The sequence below is a fragment of the Apodemus sylvaticus genome, chromosome 15 (assembly GCF_947179515.1).
Source record: "Apodemus sylvaticus chromosome 15, mApoSyl1.1, whole genome shotgun sequence".
In the NCBI taxonomy this organism is placed as follows: domain Eukaryota; kingdom Metazoa; phylum Chordata; class Mammalia; order Rodentia; family Muridae; genus Apodemus; species Apodemus sylvaticus.
This window is the reverse complement of record NC_067486.1, coordinates 8,276,980-8,296,015: the sequence shown is the minus strand read 5'-3', so window position 1 is coordinate 8,296,015 and position 19,036 is coordinate 8,276,980. Positions and strand designations below refer to the sequence as shown.

Here is a 19,036-nt window from a genome sequence, read left to right as displayed (position 1 = left end):
ACACACACACACACAGACACACAGACACACACACACACACACACACACACACACCCCTCTTTTGCACATACCAAAGGTTTACACCCTCTCCTGGACATATTCGGTATACTGTCCTTTAGTAATCTCAGTATAGAAAATGACAGTTTCAGGTCAAAGACTGTACTGATCTGAGCCTCAGTTTCTTTGTATGCACAACGGGGCCGGCCACGGTCTATGTTGGTTTCTTTCCATGGCCAGGACTCCTGAGCCTGGCATACGGCAGGCAAGTCCTCCACCACAGTGCCTCCAGCTACTACACCTGCCTCTACCTAAGAAAGCACTCCACGAGATGCTAAGCGACCGAGCTAGCCCAGGAACGGTGCCTCAGACATGCTCGGCGCCCTGCACCAGATTACGTTAACGGTAATCGCCATCATCACCTCCTGAACCCTTACTTACATGGGTAAAAGGCACGGCCTGGCCATAGCTACAAGCTTCCTCTAACAACATGGAGGGGAGCTAGTCTCTGAGGAATCTGGTACAAACAAGATCTCATGAGAAAAACACGCAGGCAGGTAGGTGGGAGCTTCAAAGGCCAACGTTGCTTTAAAACAGCACAGCAAATAAGAAAGTGTTGACGTCATCTACACAGAATTAGCAGCCATTGGGCACTGCTGATAATTATCACTGCTAACTTGCTAGAAATAGAAGACCGGCTCTCTTCTCCTTCCCTCCTCTCCCAAGGCGGTTGCTCGGTGGATTTCTGAGTTTCCAACTGCCATTCCTCCTCTAAGGAGCCCCGGTGGGAGTGACTCACAACTTCTCTCAGTACAGCTCCTGTAACTGAAATTCTCAGTTGCTGGTGTTGGCAGCGCTGCCTTAGGTAACTCCGGATCGAAGAGTGCTCCTACTCCACCTGCATGAGTCATCCCCAGCCTTCCTCTGCTCCTCTCTGAATGGGCTGCCACCTCGGAGTCACCCTTCCTCCCTCTACCTCCTGTGCCACCTACCCAGTCCTCTTCCTCCCTGGCTAACTCACATCCACATCAGAAGGGGCTTCCTTCCTCATAACAGGGCCACACAGCACACCACTGCCAGCACAACAGGAAGGCTTGCCAGCCCCTGTCACTCAAGACCCTGCACAAACATCCAGTGTCCGCACTTGGGGTGTGACTGAACTTTGGTGCCCCTTCCAGGGCATGGCTCCTAGAGCTCTCTCTTCTAGGCGTACATATGTTCCTCTCTTCTACAGCCGCGTACCTTCCCTATCTCTCCTGTGGTTGCCATGCCAACTCCTCAGCACCATCTCTGCTTCCCCTAACAGGCCTCCTGCAGCCACACTGGGATGTGCCAGGCAGCCTCCCATCTTACAACTCTAGAGCCAGCTCGCTTCTCTCCGTCCCGCCCCAAGTCTGACCTCCCTCGAGGTCACACCCAATCTGAAGTTGCCTGCCATGTACCCCACCTCTGGGTCACCCCAGGCTTCTGGAGCACGGCACTTACTATTGCACTCTCCCGCCTGCGCCACAAACACCCCCATTTCACCACAACTCTCTCCACGAGCTCTGGAGTTTTTCCTCCTTGTCGACGCATCCAGGGTGCCAAGAATAGTGCCTGGCATGGGGTAAGCTCTTCGAAAATAATTTCTGAATGAACTGACTGCTGCTCATTTACCATCCCTATCTCAAGAAAAGGGAAACATCGTGGAAAAACATGGGAGTCTGATGTAAAGGTTCAGTCGATGCCAAGTTGAGGCTCTGCTGAAGTTGAGATGGTGAAGTCTTTGCTGTAAAGCTGACGTCTCCAACATGGAGGGGATACCTCCGCAATTCGTTTGAATTTTCTATTTAATTTTTTAAAGACCTTATGTAAACAAAGGGGGAAACTGGGTTACCTTGGACCCATCGCCCCTGCCGGTGGGTGGGTGGTCCAAAATCAACTGGGCTCAGTTGTTTTTGAGTTCCGAAGACCCTGTCGGGCTTTTGAAGCAGGCTGGCTTCACAGCCACATCTACCAGGGCCTCACAACATCCCCGTTTTCCGGATGCTGTTCGCGATTCCAGCCCTTTGCCCTGTTAGGCTACACAATCATACATCACGCATTATAGTGACACAATTTGAACTGAAGGGCACAAACTTTCTATTCTACAGCACTACAAAAAAAATACATATATATGATTTTTCACAAGGTTGACCTTTCCCAACTGCTTTCAGTAAAAATAAGTAGCAATCCAGGAATGGCCCTAGAATCGCAGCAACTCCTCTCTCAGAGCTCCCTGTGCAGAGGCTGAATCCTACATAGTACAGCCAAGCGGCACCCCGTAAAAGAGTGAGAAACAAAGGGGGGATGCAGATGCCCCCCCCCAGTGGCCCAGAAGTCACAGAACCAGACACACACCAAACAAACCCTCCCACCCAGGCGACCATGTGTAATTTCAGATAATAGAAAGTTAAATGTGGAGATTTACATGAATATGAAATGGGACTTTTCTTAATTTAAGATGACTTAATGAGTATTTCTTACATTTCTATTTCAAAGACTAAAGTAATGACTATTCAAGACGTAGCTCACGTAAACAGAGGCTCCTTGCTGTCTAAAATATTTCCAAAGTGCACAGAGTGGACTGGGGAGTGCCGCTGTCAGCCTGTCCCCAAACTGCCCACCTACTGCCTGCCTCCTCCAAGAAGATCTTGGCAAAGAAGTCAGGAATCCTTGTTGGAAATGGAAAGGCTTGTTTTCAAAACACTTATCTCAGGCAGAATTTATATGCCAAAAAAGTGAGACAGAGACAGAAGTGAGAAACAGACAGACAGACAACAAACAAACAGACAGACAGAAACACTAGAAGGTAGAAGAGGAGGGGGTTAAAAAATAGATTCTATATGAAAATATTTTTGCTTCAAGAGACATTAATGTAAGAAATCATTTTAAAGTATTCCTTTAAAAAGGATTTATTCTAGGCTGGAGAGATGGCTCAGTGGTTAAGAGCACCGACTGTTCTTCTGTAGGTCCTGAGTTCAAATACCAGCAACCACATGGTGGCTCACAACCATCTGTAATGGGATCTAATGCCCTAGTTGGGAGTGTCTGAAGACAGTGACAGTGTACTTACATAATAAGTAAATCTTTTTTATTTAAAAAAAGGATTTATTTTATTTTAAATGTCTGTGTGCCAAGTGTGTATGTATGTACCACGGGTGGGTATGCAGGATCCCACTAAGGACAGAGCAGGCATCAGATTCCCTGAAACTGGAATTGCAGTTGGGGGTGAGTAGCTCTTCTTGTGCTGGGAACTGAACCCATGTCCTCTGCAAGAACAGCCAGTGCTCTTAACTGCGGGACCAGCTCTCTAGCATTTAACAAAAGAACTCTTAACCAGCCATCTCTAAATGGACTTAGGAGACCCAAAGATGGCACACAGAAGGTGATCCATGTGTTTATATCAGAACAAAGTGCAAGCTAAGTTTTTATTCAGCTTTCAAGGGACCTAGGACCTAGGAAAAGACCCATGGGGGAGCCAAGCATCAGCTCAGGCAAGACACTGATATCCGAATCATTTAAGGTAAGTGGCAAAACAAAACAAACTTTTAAAAATAAAAATGATTTTTCAAGGAACTCAGGATTCTGTTCAGATGTAATGCTAGGCTCTCTGTCTTAGTAAGACCATCAAGCTTACCAGTCACTGGTCAAAGGAAACCAGGGCAGCTTTTAGAATTTCCCTAGTCATCTAATTTGGAATGGGTGGCACTAATTTCCTTCTTAACCGATAAGGTCATTTTTCCTTCACCAGAATTTAAGACTTCAACCTTAGGCTAAGGCTGTGAGAGGCACTGCCACGTTGGGGGTACACTTAGAAGGAATTGCAGAAGACCTGGGGGTTGAGATCTTACACCTGGTCTCTTTAGGTCACCCTTGTGGTGGTTTGAGTAAGAATGGCTCCAGGCTGTGAGACGGCTCTTCCCATGAAGAGTACTGGCTGTTCTTCCAGAGGTCCTGAGTTCAATTCCCATCACCCACATGGTTGATGCCCTTTCAGGCAGGCGGGATGTATACGCAGCACAGCACTCATACATTTAAAAAATGAAGGGAAAAAAAAGGCTCCTATAGGGTTATACATTTGAATGCTTGGTTACCAAGGAATGGGAGGCGTGGCCTTGTGGGAGGAAGTGTGTCACTGGGGGTGGGCTTTGACATTTCAACAGTTCAAGCCAAGCCCAGTGTCAAGCTCTCTCCCAGCTGCAGGCGGATCCAGAAGTAGAACTCTCAACTACTTCTCCAACACTAAGTCTGCCCAGGGGCCACCATGCTTCCTACCAGGATAATAACAAGCTAAACCTCTGAATCTGTAAGCCAGCCCCAATTAAATGTTTTCTGTTATAAGAGTTGCTTTGGTCATGGTGTCTCTTCACAGCAATAAAACCCTAAAACAACCATTCTTCCCTGGGAAGCTACAGAGTCAGAGAGGGTCTGTGAGGCTCCTCCAGGAAGCTGGTATCTTGAAACTAGGCTGCAATGAATCCCTAAGCTCTAACAGAGCCCTCCGCCTCTTCCTGGGCCCACCAGACACCAGGGTGCACAGACTTCTGGGAAATGGCCATCGCCCCTCTGCCAGACCTCCTTGTAGCTCTCTAGACTCTGTGGCTCCTTGCAACAGTAGTAGCAGCAGAGCCAAGCCACAGTCTTCCATCTCCTATTTGGGTTCAATGAAGATCTCAAGTGTGCACAGTGGCTCCAAGCCAACGCGTCCCTCAGATACTCCATAGGCATTCTGTGCCTGTCCACGAGGCAGATCACCAACACTAGGTCTCCTCTCTCCTACTCATCCTTTGAAAACCTCAGAGTTGCAGAAGAATGGAACTCTAGAACCTGAAGCCAGGCCTCACCCTTCCTACTAAATCCACTATTTAGTGGGCATCTGTAACCTTTGAGTGCCGGTGATCTAAGGTTTACATTCATTACATCTCAGAATGCTGGATCTTCCTATAAGCTTCCTTTGAAAAGAACCCAAATTCATGAGGTTAAATAACCAGGAGGCAAAAGGCTGACAACACCCTTGATTCTGCAGGACCCCAGGCTGCCCTCTCCTCAGTCTGTGACCAAAGAAAGAATAACCAAAGAGCTGAGTTCAAAACCCATCAAGCCATCGATTAAACCCAAAGAGTGACTTATCGTGTGTCCTGTGTTGCAATCAGTAACTAAACCCTGCCCCAGCGGTGGGAAGCTCTCAACACGACTAACATATGACATGTATATACATAAAAGACGCTTGTGTCCAAACACACGAGTTAAATAAGTGTGTGCCAAATAAAGAGGCCCGTCCTGCATGCTACTTCCAAAGCTTACATGTGAACTCCACAGCCTGCCCATTTTGGAAACAAATCCAACCACTGGACACACACACACAAACAGGAACAATGGCCAAAACATCTTTTTTTTTTTTGATCATTTTTAAATCAAATGAAATTGTCCACAGCAATTTGGATCCAACGTATTTTTTCCAAGCCGAGAGGTCATGCTCTTAGCTAAATGTTTGCCAGGAGCCTTTTCCAGTGGGAGTGGAGGGGCTGAGTGGGCTGTTAGAGGCTGGACAACATCTCCAGGGCCTACAAGGAGACTGAGATCTATGATTCAAGCTTATGACATAGGTCCCTTGGGTCAAAAACTTTGAAAAGAAAAAGAAGAATTCTTTTCAAGGAAGCTTCCACACCCACTGTCTCTTAAAATACACTGTTTGGAACACAGTGGGCTCAAACTCAGACTAGGAAAATGTGGGTGGATGGATAGTGTTGTGCATAATTCTGGGGTTTGTTTCAAGTCATTAAAGATCCTTACTCAACATATAATGTCAATACCAAAATAATACTTCCGTTCACTCTTTAAGCTCCACGACAGGCTTCCAAGCCTGTTGTGCCTTTTGGCTCACTAGTACAGCCCGGCTGGAGGGTGGGGTCACCCTCCCCGGACAGGGGAAGCAGCTACAGGAGGAAGCGACTTACCCAAGGTCATCCGCAGAGGAGCAGACAAGCCAGCATGCTAATGGCCTTCTTAGGATTCCTTGTCTGCAGCACTTTGCATTACATTAAGCGGTGGCTCTATGAGACACCACACTTAGATGATCTCACTTCTGTATATTAACTTGGGAAGCCAAGGGATGGAGATCTCACATGGCTGTCTCCCAGGGAAGTTCTCAGTGGAGCTGGAGGGAGCACTGTCTCACTCTGCTCCTCTCCCTTTGGTGGTTGGCATTTAAGGGCGGCAGCGTGCGAGGCCAAGTCGAGGTGCAGCTATCTCTAGTGTTAGAGGCAGCGTTCCAGAACTTGGCGGGACAGCCCTCTCAGACCTTACACAGGGCGAGGGCTGCTGGGCCCAGGCAGAGGTGTTGCCTGTGTCAACGCACCCTTTGCCAAGTTCAAGGCAGGCAGAGTCTCTCTCTGAACCAGCTCTGCAATGCCAATCTGATGGCAGACAGTTTCACGGCCACCCTTCAGTGCCGTTCAGGGGACCCTTTAACTGGTCACCTGTCATGGCCTGCCAAACTGACCATTCAGCGGGGTCGTTAGGGGACCACCTGTTACTTCTGTCATAACTTCACTTTCATTATAATCTCAAATCAGAGAAAAGAGAGGTTAAAGTTCCTAGATGCACAGCTCCTGCTAACCTTCTCAGGTGACACAAGATCTGGGCACAGACATCCAACGGCCGGAGTCAGCTACCCACACAGCACCACTACCAAAGTGTTACACCGGTGACCAAATCCCCTGCACCTGGCTGCTTCCTACGTACTAGGCTTCGTGACTCACGGATGACTCCATTTTCTCTAACAGTCCTGTTATTACCCCTACTAGGTGTGGGCATCCATGATCTAACACAGAGCCTTGCGAGCCAGGCAAGTGAAGTTCTGCCACTGAGCTAGAGTCCCCAGTGCCCATACCACCACTCAGACAGATGAAGAAATCGAGGCTTTAAAACAACTACTAACTTGCCCAGAGTCAACCAGGTAGGAAGAAGAGGGGAAGGGTCTAGGAGACTGGTTTTGGGGTCAGCAAAACCCATCTTCAGGGTTCTTCTGGAAGAAACCCGATGTTACTCCAGGCTCTCCCAGCCCACCTTGAAAGTAACACTGCAACTGCCCAGACTGGCCAGAGTACAGCACTGCCCCCTACTGGGCAGGTCAGAGTGCAGCAGCCTTTGCATGTCACCTCGATGTCTACTGTCTTTCAAAGCAAAGGCGTCCACCCACTCTCGGATCAAAGCACAATTCACTACCCACTTTTTGACCTGGTCAGAATCCCCAGCTCCCCAAAATCTGCCCCAAGGAACATCAAAGACCCAAAACATGCAGAACCGCCTGTCATTTACTCCCGCTATTGCTGCCAGAGAAGCTACTTGGCCATCCGTCCCCGGTAGGATACTTTGGAGTCTCTTACAAACCTGCTCACACCCATTCTCTCCTGCATTGACCTGCAAGCAGGCCGGCTAAGCCTCTTCACCCCCACCTTCCAGAGGGAGCCTCCAGAAGTCAGGGTTTGACCAAGGTCAAACAATCTGGCTGCAGACTAGAAACTGGGAACCCACCCATAGTATTTCTTCCGCCACACCTCCCTCCAGAGACCGGGCTGGCTGCATCTGCGAGGAACAGGAAATTGAAACAGGCTCCTGGTAAGACAGCAAGGCTGCCAACACCAGAGAGAGGCTGACAAGTGACCGCAGACTGCCCTGAATCAAAAACTGCCCCTTCCGAGGGGCTGCCCGTGGACTTCTTCCCACCTGCTGCACTGTGGATATGAGCTCCGAGCGAGCGAGCGAGCGCCTTAACCCACCATGCCTGCTTGTCCAGAGAGGATGAGGTGACAGGGTCCCATCAGGAAGGTGTTGTGGAGGGACTGCGTTGAGAGGCAGTCTCCCAGTATGAGCTTAATAGCTCTATTGCCATTCCTAGCACACTCTCCCACCCCGCCACACACACACCCCTAATCCCCACCCCCTACCCACAGAACTGTAAGAGGGGCGCAGCAGAAGCTACACCAGCTGCAGCAGCTGCCAGACAAACCCGGGCACAGCCTGATTTAAAAACGAGAAACTGATAAGAGCAAAATCATGCACTTTAAGAGCCACGCACCACTTCCAAAATACTGAAAAAGATCTCTGAGGCTTTACCTGGGTGGTTTTTGCTCTTCTGCCTTGCATGCTCTTGCTAAGGCTAATTTGTGGGTTGGTGGCACCTTCGGAAAGACAGTGCGACTTCCTACAGGGAAGCGTGTTATAATTACTGTATGGAGGGGTCTCCTCGGCAGCAGACGGTGGCATCTTATGCTTTGCAAGATCGGGAATATCCGACACCAGATTCCGGCAGTAGCTTGAAAATCTGTTCCTCGGTCCTCCATTAGCTTTCACCCCAGAGTTTTTCTGAGCGTACAAGTCACCCAGGGAGTTGGCTCGCTGACAGGTGCTGAGCTGCCGGGGACTCGCCTCTGTTCCCATCCCCCGAGCCTCCTCACAATCCTTCTCTTCCGCGGAACCCAAGATCTCTTCGTTGCTTGTTAAGTGCTCCTGGCTCAGATCTGAGAGTGAGAATTCCAGGCTGTCCTCCCGCCAGATGTCCGCAGATTTGGAGCGTTTCTTCTTAAAGCTTGCCGTCTCCATGAACGTGGGCCCGTTGGATGTATAGGGACGCTGCCTCCTGCCTTCCTCAGCCAAGTATGTAGTGTCATCCCCGTACAGCCGGCTCTCCTCCGAGTCTGGCATGCTCTGCACGGAGGCTGCTGTGAGGACGATGCTGCCGTCTACGCTGGGGGTGACGGAAGAATCGGTGTAAGATACGGGTCTCAAGCCCATATCTACTCGGTCCACCCAGATGGGGTCACCGAAGTCGTCTAGGGCACCTTCTTGGGAGAAGGGCTCCAAGCCATTTTCGGCCAGGGACTGGGGGATGCTGGGGGTGCTGCTGGACCGGGTGCTCACTTCAGAGTTCCTGTGGATTGCCTTCCCGGAGGAAGCATGCCGCGTCCTCCGGGTCTTGTGTGCCAGTCGCAGGGAGCGCGATGTGTGCTTCCGCCCCAGGCTGGCATGCTTTTCCCCGTAAAACTCGTGGTCTACATTTTGGCTTTCTGCGTTTCCCATGGTTTTATGGTCTGTAGCAAAGGGGAAAGAAAAAGCATGAAGTAATTAAGTCTGCATTAAAATGGGTATAAAAACCTTAAGAGTATGCGATTTTAGGGTCAGGATGGCAGACACTTTGGGAAAGGGGTAAGGCAAACAAAAAACACACTTCTAAGTGCTTTGGACCCATACACGGACACAGACTGACACCTGGCAACAGGTGAGAATACCATTATCTATTGAGATGGACCGCAGAGGGGTGAAACGCTCACATAAATTCAATAATGAGAGGGCTGTCTTTGCCCAAAGAGTAGATGCCAAGAGACAACCAGAGTGCTGCTCCTGTGCAGGCGACGGATGGATCTGCCCACCTTGGCTTTCTTCTGAAACTTCACAGCAGCTCATGGCAAAGCAGTCTACTGAAACTGTGAAGTGCAGAGGAGCATCCCCCTCCCCCCCAGCCCCCCACCCCCCGGCTCTGTTTGTTTTCTTGGTTTTATCTATGCCATTTTATCTGTTCCATGGTTTGGGGAGATTTTTTTTTTAATTCTATCTACACCTCAAACAAACAATCAATCAAAACAAGAAAGTCTCAAGATGCATAACTAATCAATTTTTCTAACAAACCAAAATCATAAAGAAAGCAGAGGGCTACCGTTCACTTCGCAGCCGCTTGGCTTGCTTGGCGGGTACCTCTGACGTGTGGGAGGGCAGGGAGGAGGGGCAGAGGAAGGACACAATGCAAACCTCGCTCAGCAGCTGACTAATGGGTTTAAATCTGGGAGCAAATCCAACCTGCGAACATGAATCTGGTACACAGTGGCCCGAAGACAGCAACGCATTCTGTGAAGCCAGCAAACGCAATCCGGGCTAGTGGAACGGCCCAGGCTCACCCAGTCCTCCCAGACCGCATCCCAGTCTCCATCCCTGACCTGATGGCCCAGTTCTGTCACCCATAACTGCAAGGAAAGGGCAGGCGGGGCCTCGTCACGGCTTCACAACTGTGACTCTATTTGGCCTCTACCCTTGTTCCAGAGTCTGCCCATTTCTCCTCCAAGTGTATATACTCAAGACAATACACGTGAAAACATTTCTGCCCATTTCTCCTCCAAGTGTATATACTTAAGACAATACGCATGAAAACATGTCACATAGGAAATGAAAGAAAAGCGGGGCCGCCCTGGGCTAGCCCTGGCAATTGCATGCATTCAAGAGACACTTGCGGAGGACCTGCAGCCGTCTAGAAGTCAGAGATGAGCAGCGAACGATGGAGACACAGTCTCTACTCTGAAGAGACCGATCTTCTGCCACGGAAGGGACACGGTCACAAAGACAGTAAAAGCGCCCAAGGATACAGGAAATGAGGCTGATGACCACAGCAAAAAAAGATGGAAAGGTACTAATAATGTAAAGCACCTTCCTATTGGTCGGGAAATCACAATAGACCCACTGTTGACTCTAACACGGCTTCAGCTCTGATATCTTACTGGATACTTCAACATTCGGACACCGGGGAAAACCTCCAGGTTATGTGCTAGTGAATTCAGGGGTAATGCACCCAGATACCAGAGGTTAAGCTATCGCTGTACTAGAATATCCCCCACCAAGCCATGCGCCATGATTCTCAAAGGGATCTTCCAGGCAAGAGGACCCTCCTTCACTAGCAGGGAGTATGTCCCAAAGCAGTATGTTCACACCTCTCTGGCTGATGTCTCTAAGAAGCGTAAGGAAAATGAAAAGGTCGATGGTCCAGGTCAGACCATGAAACATCTTAATTCCTAAGTCTAACACTGGCTACATGCACAAGCAAACACAGATTTTACTAACGCTAAAGGCACGGCCGATTTCCTAGAATTCGTGTGTTGTTATTTTTATTTACTTTTGAGGAGTTAGGGATCCAGCACAGAACTTTGCACACGTTAAACACATGTTCTTCGCGGAGCTACAGGCCATCTCATATAGCTCTTTATTTTCAGAGAGAAGGAGGACTAGGGTTTGAACCCTGTGCGTGCTAAGCAAATGACACTAACCTACACCCCCAATCGCAGCTCTCAGGCTTCCAAAATGCTAAATTCACTATCACGTTGCTGTGTATTTTGTTTTGTCAATGGACAGAAGGCTGAAAACAAACAGTAGCTGGGGCTCAATTAAAATGGAAGAAAAAGAGAAGTCGTTGTCGCTCTGACCGACCGGCATCACACATCCATCAAAAGGCCACAAGTATAGGCGAGAGCTTTCGGGGTAGCCTTCCTTCATCCAAGAGAAAACTAATCAACTTAAAAGCCCCCAAGAGAGGGTTCCTAAAGGAAATGGCCTAACACACAAGAATTATAACAGCCCATGTATCACGCTGACAGCTCTGCCGGATTAATAGCACTTTTAGTAGTACAATTCTCTTCATGCGCCAAGGTAGGAAGGAAGCCACTTTTATCTGTGGTATAAGAACTTAAAGACAAGTGCCAAATCTCCTAAATCCTATCAGGACAAATTCTTGGGGAACAACCTTGGCACAGCCAGCATCAAGTGTAAAACAACAAAAGTTAAGAAAAATACGTTTCTAGGGCCTCCATGGCACTGTTCAACTTAAAAGCTTTCCTCTGAAGGTCCCTGTAGGGCAGGCCAGGAATGGGGATGGACTCCGTAAATAACACAAGGCTGAAAAAAATTAAAATTGCTCCCTGCAGAGGAGACGAACCGTACCCAGGCAACAATCCCCAGAAAGCCGCTGGCCCACAGCCCTGCTCCCACGAAGGTAAGGTGCCAGCTGCCCCGTCCGTCACCTTACTGTTCTATCCTGCCTGCGCCTTGTGATTTATTTTCATTTCAAGCACACAAAACCTGGTTTTTATTTATTTATTTATTTATTTATTTTTGAGAGAACAGCTTCTGTAATTCCAGGGCAGAAAGTGAGCTTTAAAAAAATTCTCGGGGCTGGAGAGATGGCTCAGCGGTGAAGAGCACTGACTGCTCTTCTGAAGGTCCTGAGTTCAAATCCCAGGATCCACATGGTGGCTCACAACCATCTGTAATGAGATCTGACACCCTCTTCTGGAGTGTCTGAACACAGCTACAGTGTATTTACATATAATAAATAAATAAAATTAAAAAAAAAGGTGATCAGAACCTCAGATAAACTGTCACCACGCAATCCCAAGTAAGGGTGAAAGTCTTCGGGCAGGAAGGACAGACATAAACGTGTGGAGAGACAGATAAAAATGTAGAAATCTAGATTAAATATATGCAGTCCCACCTAAGATAGAGGTTTGGTATTCTTGACCGCATCAATACAATGCCCCAGGCAGAAGGGTAAACACTTTCCCTCCCACAGCAGGTTGTAGTCAAAACACAGATGCCTTAAAGATGGTGGGTGACGTCAGCTTCAGGCTGTGTGGGAGGTGCATGTGAAGTATAAACGGATTACGCATTCACGCTTGGGTCCCCTCCCCAAAATATCTCAGGTATCTTAAAATCTGAAATCTGAGACCCTTCCAATCCCAAGCAGTTTTGGTTAAGGGCCACGAGACCTGTGCCAGCTCCCCGGCTGGGAAATCTCACCAGCACTGGTTTCTTTTTCATTTTCAGGGGCACCCTTACTCACTCGGATCTAGACAGCTAAGAACCTGGGGAGAGGATACGTTTAATACTGAAATCTCAGTGGTATTCCGGCTTCCTCAGCCTATCTTAAGGCCCTCCCTACTCACGCTCTTCCTTCTGCCTGGAGCCCCTCCTCCCTGGCATCCAACTCACTAACGCCCTCAGATCTGATACCCGAAGACACCATGGTGCCAGCAGGAAGGCCTTCTCTGGCCTTTGGATTTGAAATACCAACCTCTCCTGCAAAACTCAATTCCACCCTGATGTCGTCCTTAATGTCCATCATAATTGTTCACATAACACAACCCACACGGTATAGTTCATTTGCTTATTATCTTAATTCTGTGCTTTCCCACAAAAGCTGAATGTCAGGGAAAGCAGGACACTATACTTATTTTGTTTCCTCTTCTCCTGGGCCCCTGACGAGGGAAGGGCCCAGAATACAGCCTGGCAAGGAGTGGGTGATCAGTAAAAAGCAAACAAACAAAATAGAAATAACACTGAAAACAAAACACCCTAAATCTAGAAGGTCATGCAATAAAGTCAGACACAGTGGCTGGAGAGAGGCTCAAGAATAACACTTGATGTTCTTACAATCCCAAGAACCCACAATCATCTGTAACTGCAGTGGGCAGTGCTGCCCTCTTCTGGACTCATTGGGCACTGCATGCACACAGTATATAGACATAGATGTAAGCAAAACAACTGTACACATTAAAATTAAAATTTAAAAGACAGACAATAGGGACCGCTGGGTCCCACGCCGCCCTGATCTGTGAACTGTACTCCTCTGCCATGCTCCCCCACACCACCTCAATTCCAGTGAATCCTGCCTGTACTTTCTGTCTTCCTCCTGGGTTTGAAGCTATCTGGCAGAAGTTTAGAAACGCACTAGTCAGGGCCACAGGGCAGACATGCTGGGATCCCAGACAGCTCAGTGAAAGCGAGGGGAAGAGCTAGCGACGTGATGGGCTGGAGCAACATTTCAAATGGATAATGTGTGGACTCAAAGGTTCAGAGAGCTCAGGGTCTGGGGGCTGAGGGCCAAGGCAGGATGACTAACTAAGCACTTCTCCAGTGTCATGGAAGGAAGCCTTGGTGCTTCGCTGAGCTTTCCAGGGAGTGGCTCTCCTACACGGGCCTGACGCTCCATCAAATTAAAAGCCCAGGAAAAGAACTAGGAGCTATGCTTGGGGAGTCATCCAAATGCGCAAACCTTTTTTCCGGGGCTTCATACGCACACCCGGAAGGAAGGGTCGAGTGCTTTTGTGGGATTTCTTGGCTTACCAAATCCATCCGACAACATGATACAGATGCTATATTACATACTGTCACTGTAAGATAAAGTGATACAGATATTCCAAAGGACAGAGACAGACAGACACACACACATACACACACACACAAACTGTCAAATTCCTGATGTCTTACCATACTCATGAGACATGTAGCCGAGAAACAGTTAATGGATATACCCCTTTGTAAAATTCGCCATGCCTCTGTAATTATTTTGAAATAAAAACTCTCAAATAAACAAGCCTTAATTAAATTGAATAGTCTGGTTAAAAAAAATTAAACCTAAGAGTATGGAGTTTCTCTGAAGAAATGCATTTATAATCCTCCCAACCCTTTCTCTTTCCCCTTAGAAAAGCACCTAGACATTCTACTATCTCCTCACTAAACTAAGCAACTAAGGAGCAGAGAGAGAGGCAGTCAGCGGGCAGCAGGGAGAACAGTGTGGCCAGGCAAATGTGTCGCCAGAGACATATGTCCCAATGAAGTAAACACAGGGGGAGGGGCTATCTACGGACACCATACCTTGTGTTACTGTGGTGAGCAAAAATGAATTCTAATGTCTGCCATCAAAAAGGAGCAAGGCACTACCTCACTCCATTAATCATCAAACTAAAAACTCTAAACCAAAACTTAAACAGAAGCAGCCAGACTAAGGAAGAGTCCAAACCTGAAGAGGACACGCGACAGCGCAGGGAGCTCAGCCTTTGTACGGAGCAGTGGGCAGGCCCTGTGCTTCTGAGCAGAAGAACTGAGAGGGTCCCTGGAAGCCAAGAATGAGTGAGGACCTCAGGAAGAAAAGGAACACAAACAAGCTTCTCCTGTGTGTGCACACACACACATGTCTTGGGCGCACGTGCCTGGGATTGACTCAAAACAACACAGCGAAGGCTCAGGGCTGGGCACCCAAGTCCCAGACAGGCCCTTGTGGTCGCAAACATGGCACAGCCCAAAGCCCCGCAGCAAAGGCTTTGGACACTTGGCTGATGTGGAAGCCAGAAGCAGTGACCAAGAGCCTGGACCTACGTCCTCAAGCCGTCCATCGACTTTTAGATTCCCTGTAGGAGAAAACGGCCACCACGTGACCCATACCCGTCGGGAGAGTTTCAACAAGACCCAGAATCTCACAACAGAATGTTCAAGATGCCCTGGTAGCCTTCCACATAGCTAGGAAAATATAACCAGCTCCTGGGATAAAAGGCCACCAACGGATGCCAAACTCCAGGTGGCCCAGATATTGGAATTATGATGCAAAGAATTTTGAAGCAGCTATTATAACTCTGTTCCTCAAGTAAAGGTAAACACAAGAAAAAAACATAACTGCTAGGCCAGGCAGTAGGGGCACAGGCCTTAATCCAGCAATCAGGGGGCAGAGGCAGGCAAGTCTCTCAGTTGGAGGTCAGCCTGGCCTACTGACAAAGTTCCAGGACAGCCAGGGCTACAGAGAGAAACATTGTCTCAAGACTAGAGGGGGGGAGGGGAGAGGAGAGGAGGAGGGAGGGGGGAAGGGCGGGAGGGAGGGAGGGAACTGACTGTTGTGTGGGATTATCATTAACAACAATGATGACTTGTTCAGAAAAACAATACATTTTAATTTTTTTTAAATTTATTTTAAGTTCATGTTTTGCCTAAGGAGGTCAGAAGAGGACATCTGATCCTTGGGTACTGGAATCACAGGCTCATAGATGGTTGTGAGCCACTATGTGGGTGCTGGGAATTGAATGTGGGTACTGAGAATTGAACACAGTCCTCTGGAAGAGGAGTACACAATCAGAACCCCTAGGCCATCTCTCCAGCCCCCCAACAACATATTTTTTTTAAAAAGGCATTGCATAAAAGTCTGGGTCACACACACAAAAGCCTGCTGAGCCCTGTGAGTCTTCAAGTTGTTTGGGAACACATTAGCGCACTGAGAATACAACCTCCTCCCATGAATTTAAGCTTGGAAAAAATCTGAGTTATCATTAATATTGGAGGGGGTGGCAACTCTTGGATGGCCTAAAATATATCATGTATTTTATTACATTTTTAAAACACCATTTCTTAGTGCTATAAGAAACAACATTCCAGTTTGGTCAAAGTCCTGACAGTGATAACGAAGAGTCTGGTAGCTTCAAATGACTGCGGAGAATGAACACGTCCTTGCGAATAACCACAGCCCTCACGCACTAAGGGGATTCTAATAACATTTTTATGACTTCTGTTGTCTGGCCCGCTAATGACACCGGGGCTTTCTGGGATGCTACTGGCAGACAGGAGGACATTCCACCCAGAATATGAGAACAGGAGAGTCGGTGACCAAAACCCAGACAGCAGATAGGCTATCTCAGCCTGCCCTGGCCAGGGGCAAACGTTCATCAGACCTACCAGTAATGCTAATCTTCTCTAGACCAAAACTCCTCTTACCCACAAATGAAAACTATTACAGATGACATGTAAGCCACACTAGTAAGTAAATATTCCCTCCTTGTACACAGGGGGTTGTGTGAAGGAGTTACTCTGGAGGGGCTGTTTCATAGGTCAGTAATTTTTCACTGCAGCTGCTTGGTTTTCTGTAGAGGCGGCACACAATCCAAGATCTTACATTAGGCTAGGTAAGTGTTCTACCACTGAGCTACATCCCTACACAACCCATTTTGTTAAACGATTTAGGGGCTGGAGAGATGGCTCAGCAGTTAAGAGCACTGACTACTCTTCCGAAGGTCCTGAGTTCAAATCCCAGCAACCACATGGTGGCTCACAACCATCCGTAATGAGATCTGACCCCTTTTCCTGGGGTGTCTGAAGACAGCTACAGTGTACTTTGATATAATAATAAATAAATCTTAAAAACAAAAGATTTAGTTTATTTTTATTTGTCTGTGGACACACACACACACACACACACACATGCGCGCGCGCTCAAGAGTGCCAGCAGAGCCACGGAGGGCCCTGGAGCTTGAGTAGCAGGTTGTTGTGAGTCGCCTAACATTTTGCTGCCTGCAGCCAAAACTCTGGTCCTTTAGAAGAGCAGCCAGTGCTCCTCAGGACTGAGTCATTTCCCCAGCCGCTACATTTCTTTTTCAAGAAAAGATAAATAAACAAAATGCATCAACAAGTTTTAAGTCTATGATTTTCTTTTTTCCGGTTTCAAAGAGTAAAGATGTCACACTACAGAGACAGCTACAACAAAGTGTAAACTCTGAACAGACGGCTTGGGCAAATATCTGAGATAAGGAAGACGCTCCCTAGCGTGGACCCCTGGGTCCCTATACCTGGTCCTCGTCATGTCACCAGGATATTTATTTCTACACGGCCACTCCCCTTTGCTGTCTCTCCCATGGAGGCGGGGTCTGCACACTTATCCCTGCACGTGACTTCTTTTCCCAGAAGTCAGTCCTGCTCATCCTTCAGATGGCCTCCAAGCAGGAACTAGACTGCAAGGTCTATCATCTACATTACATGAATCCCTCTTCCGTCTCGCTGAAGTCAAAAGTTAACCGCACACGCGGGGTTTCACTTCTGTGGGTGAAGGCAGCGCGAGCCCCGGCCATAAGCCAGCTGCCGGTGGATGCGAGTTAAAATTATTAACATCGCTTTCCACTCCCACGGGGGAATGGAGAATTTTTATTAAAATAAGTGCAGCGATTACCCTTTCGTGACTGGAAGACAGACCTCCGAGGCCGCAGTGCAGAAGACGAGATGTATTTATTTCGAAGTTAAATTTGAAGCGGGAGGGGAAAAAAAAAATCACAAGACAACAGATTGCAAATTTAAAATTAGACTCTGGTGGGAGGTCTTGGTTTTGAGCCTGTTTTTTCCCTACTGGATGCTGAGCCTGAAGCTGGAGGAGCAAGGGGGGGTGGGGAGCAGCTAAGATTAAACCGAAATGAAGCTTTGAAAGTTTGTACTAACTCGATACAATGCTCGAGCGGAGCTTTTGCCAAGTCACACGCAAATACCCCTAACCCAAGAGACTAAACAGGTTTCACAGCAAAGAAGCAATGATCTTCACCTTCAATTTAGATTATTATTTTGGCTGTGCTTACCTCTGCTCTGTAAAGCCAACCCAGAGCAGGAGTATGCCATTGTTTTGAGGCTGCCTGCGTTTGGGAACCAGGTTTGCATTTTTTTTTTTTTTTTTTTTTAGCAAACATAATCCTATCTAAAGCCACTGAAACTCAGAGATAAAAGACCCTGGGGGCAATTCACACAGGAGAAGACTTCACAGGTTCAAGCTTCCCATTTCTTTTGGGTTAAGGCTAATGCCTCTCAATTGTTAGGTACCCGCAACTCTAACCTACAGAAGTGACTCAACTCCTTTCCCACCGGTGTGTATAAGGCCCAGCAGTCTCAGTGATTGAACTCTGCTGTACAGATTCTGCAGCCTTTGAAGTCCTCCCCAGCCACACAGACACACAGAGGTTCAAATCCACACGCAGGAACCTACCTTCAAAGGCAACAGTGGTGCCCAGCCCAACTGGCCCCGAGAGAGCTGTGGCATTTAGAGACTGAGGCTGGCGATGGTGTCTGGAGGTGGCTGGAATTGGAGGCGTGTGTCAGCACTGGCCCCGCGGGGTGCCCATCGGGTCTCACCTGAGTCTGGGAGAATGTGCCAAAAACCTGAAGGAGATAGGAAGTCAGAAAGGCAGTGGTCAGGAGGGAGAAAGGAAAGAGCTTGCTCACTGACTCTAATGTCAACTTAGTGTGAAACACAGTGCTTGAGTGGAGAGACACAACATTTAGCTACAGGTAGACGACGGCAGGCTCAGCCAGAGACGCACTTAAATGCCAGCAGAACTGTATGGAGAGCTCTGAAAATTCTGGTTTTAACTGGTCTGTGGATTCGGGCATTGGCTGGCAGAAGCAGGTTCCTGCCGGGAGAATGTTCAGTGTCATGATCGGCAAAAGGTCTTAAGGACGGGAAGGAAAAGAGAGCCCCCATGTCTCACAGACTCCGCTGATAGAGACAAGGAAAATGAGATGTGTTGCGGGGCGGGGGAATGCACAACTTTATCCCACAAACTTCCTGTCTTCTTGTGCTTCTTTAATATGGCACACTCGGATAAAGCTCATGAGGGAAATGCAGGAC

General features: G+C 48.1%; 1 protein-coding gene across 15 annotated transcripts in view; it reads right to left on the bottom strand.

Moving 5' to 3' along the window:
• Tiam1 (TIAM Rac1 associated GEF 1) overlaps positions 1 to 19,036 on the bottom strand; it is a 344,338-nt gene that overhangs the window by 112,710 nt on the left and 212,592 nt on the right. For 14 of the 15 annotated variants that reach the window (XM_052157908.1, XM_052157899.1, XM_052157895.1 and 11 more), the window contains 2 exons: positions 18,395 to 18,567; positions 8,137 to 9,110 (listed from right to left, as the gene is read on the bottom strand). In XM_052157908.1, coding sequence (XP_052013868.1) covers positions 8,137 to 9,099 — 963 coding nt within the window. In that variant the 5' untranslated portion in view covers positions 9,100 to 9,110; positions 18,395 to 18,567. The remainder of the gene's footprint in view (positions 1 to 8,136; positions 9,111 to 18,394; positions 18,568 to 19,036) is intronic. The other variant, XM_052157907.1, reaches the window with a different exon arrangement.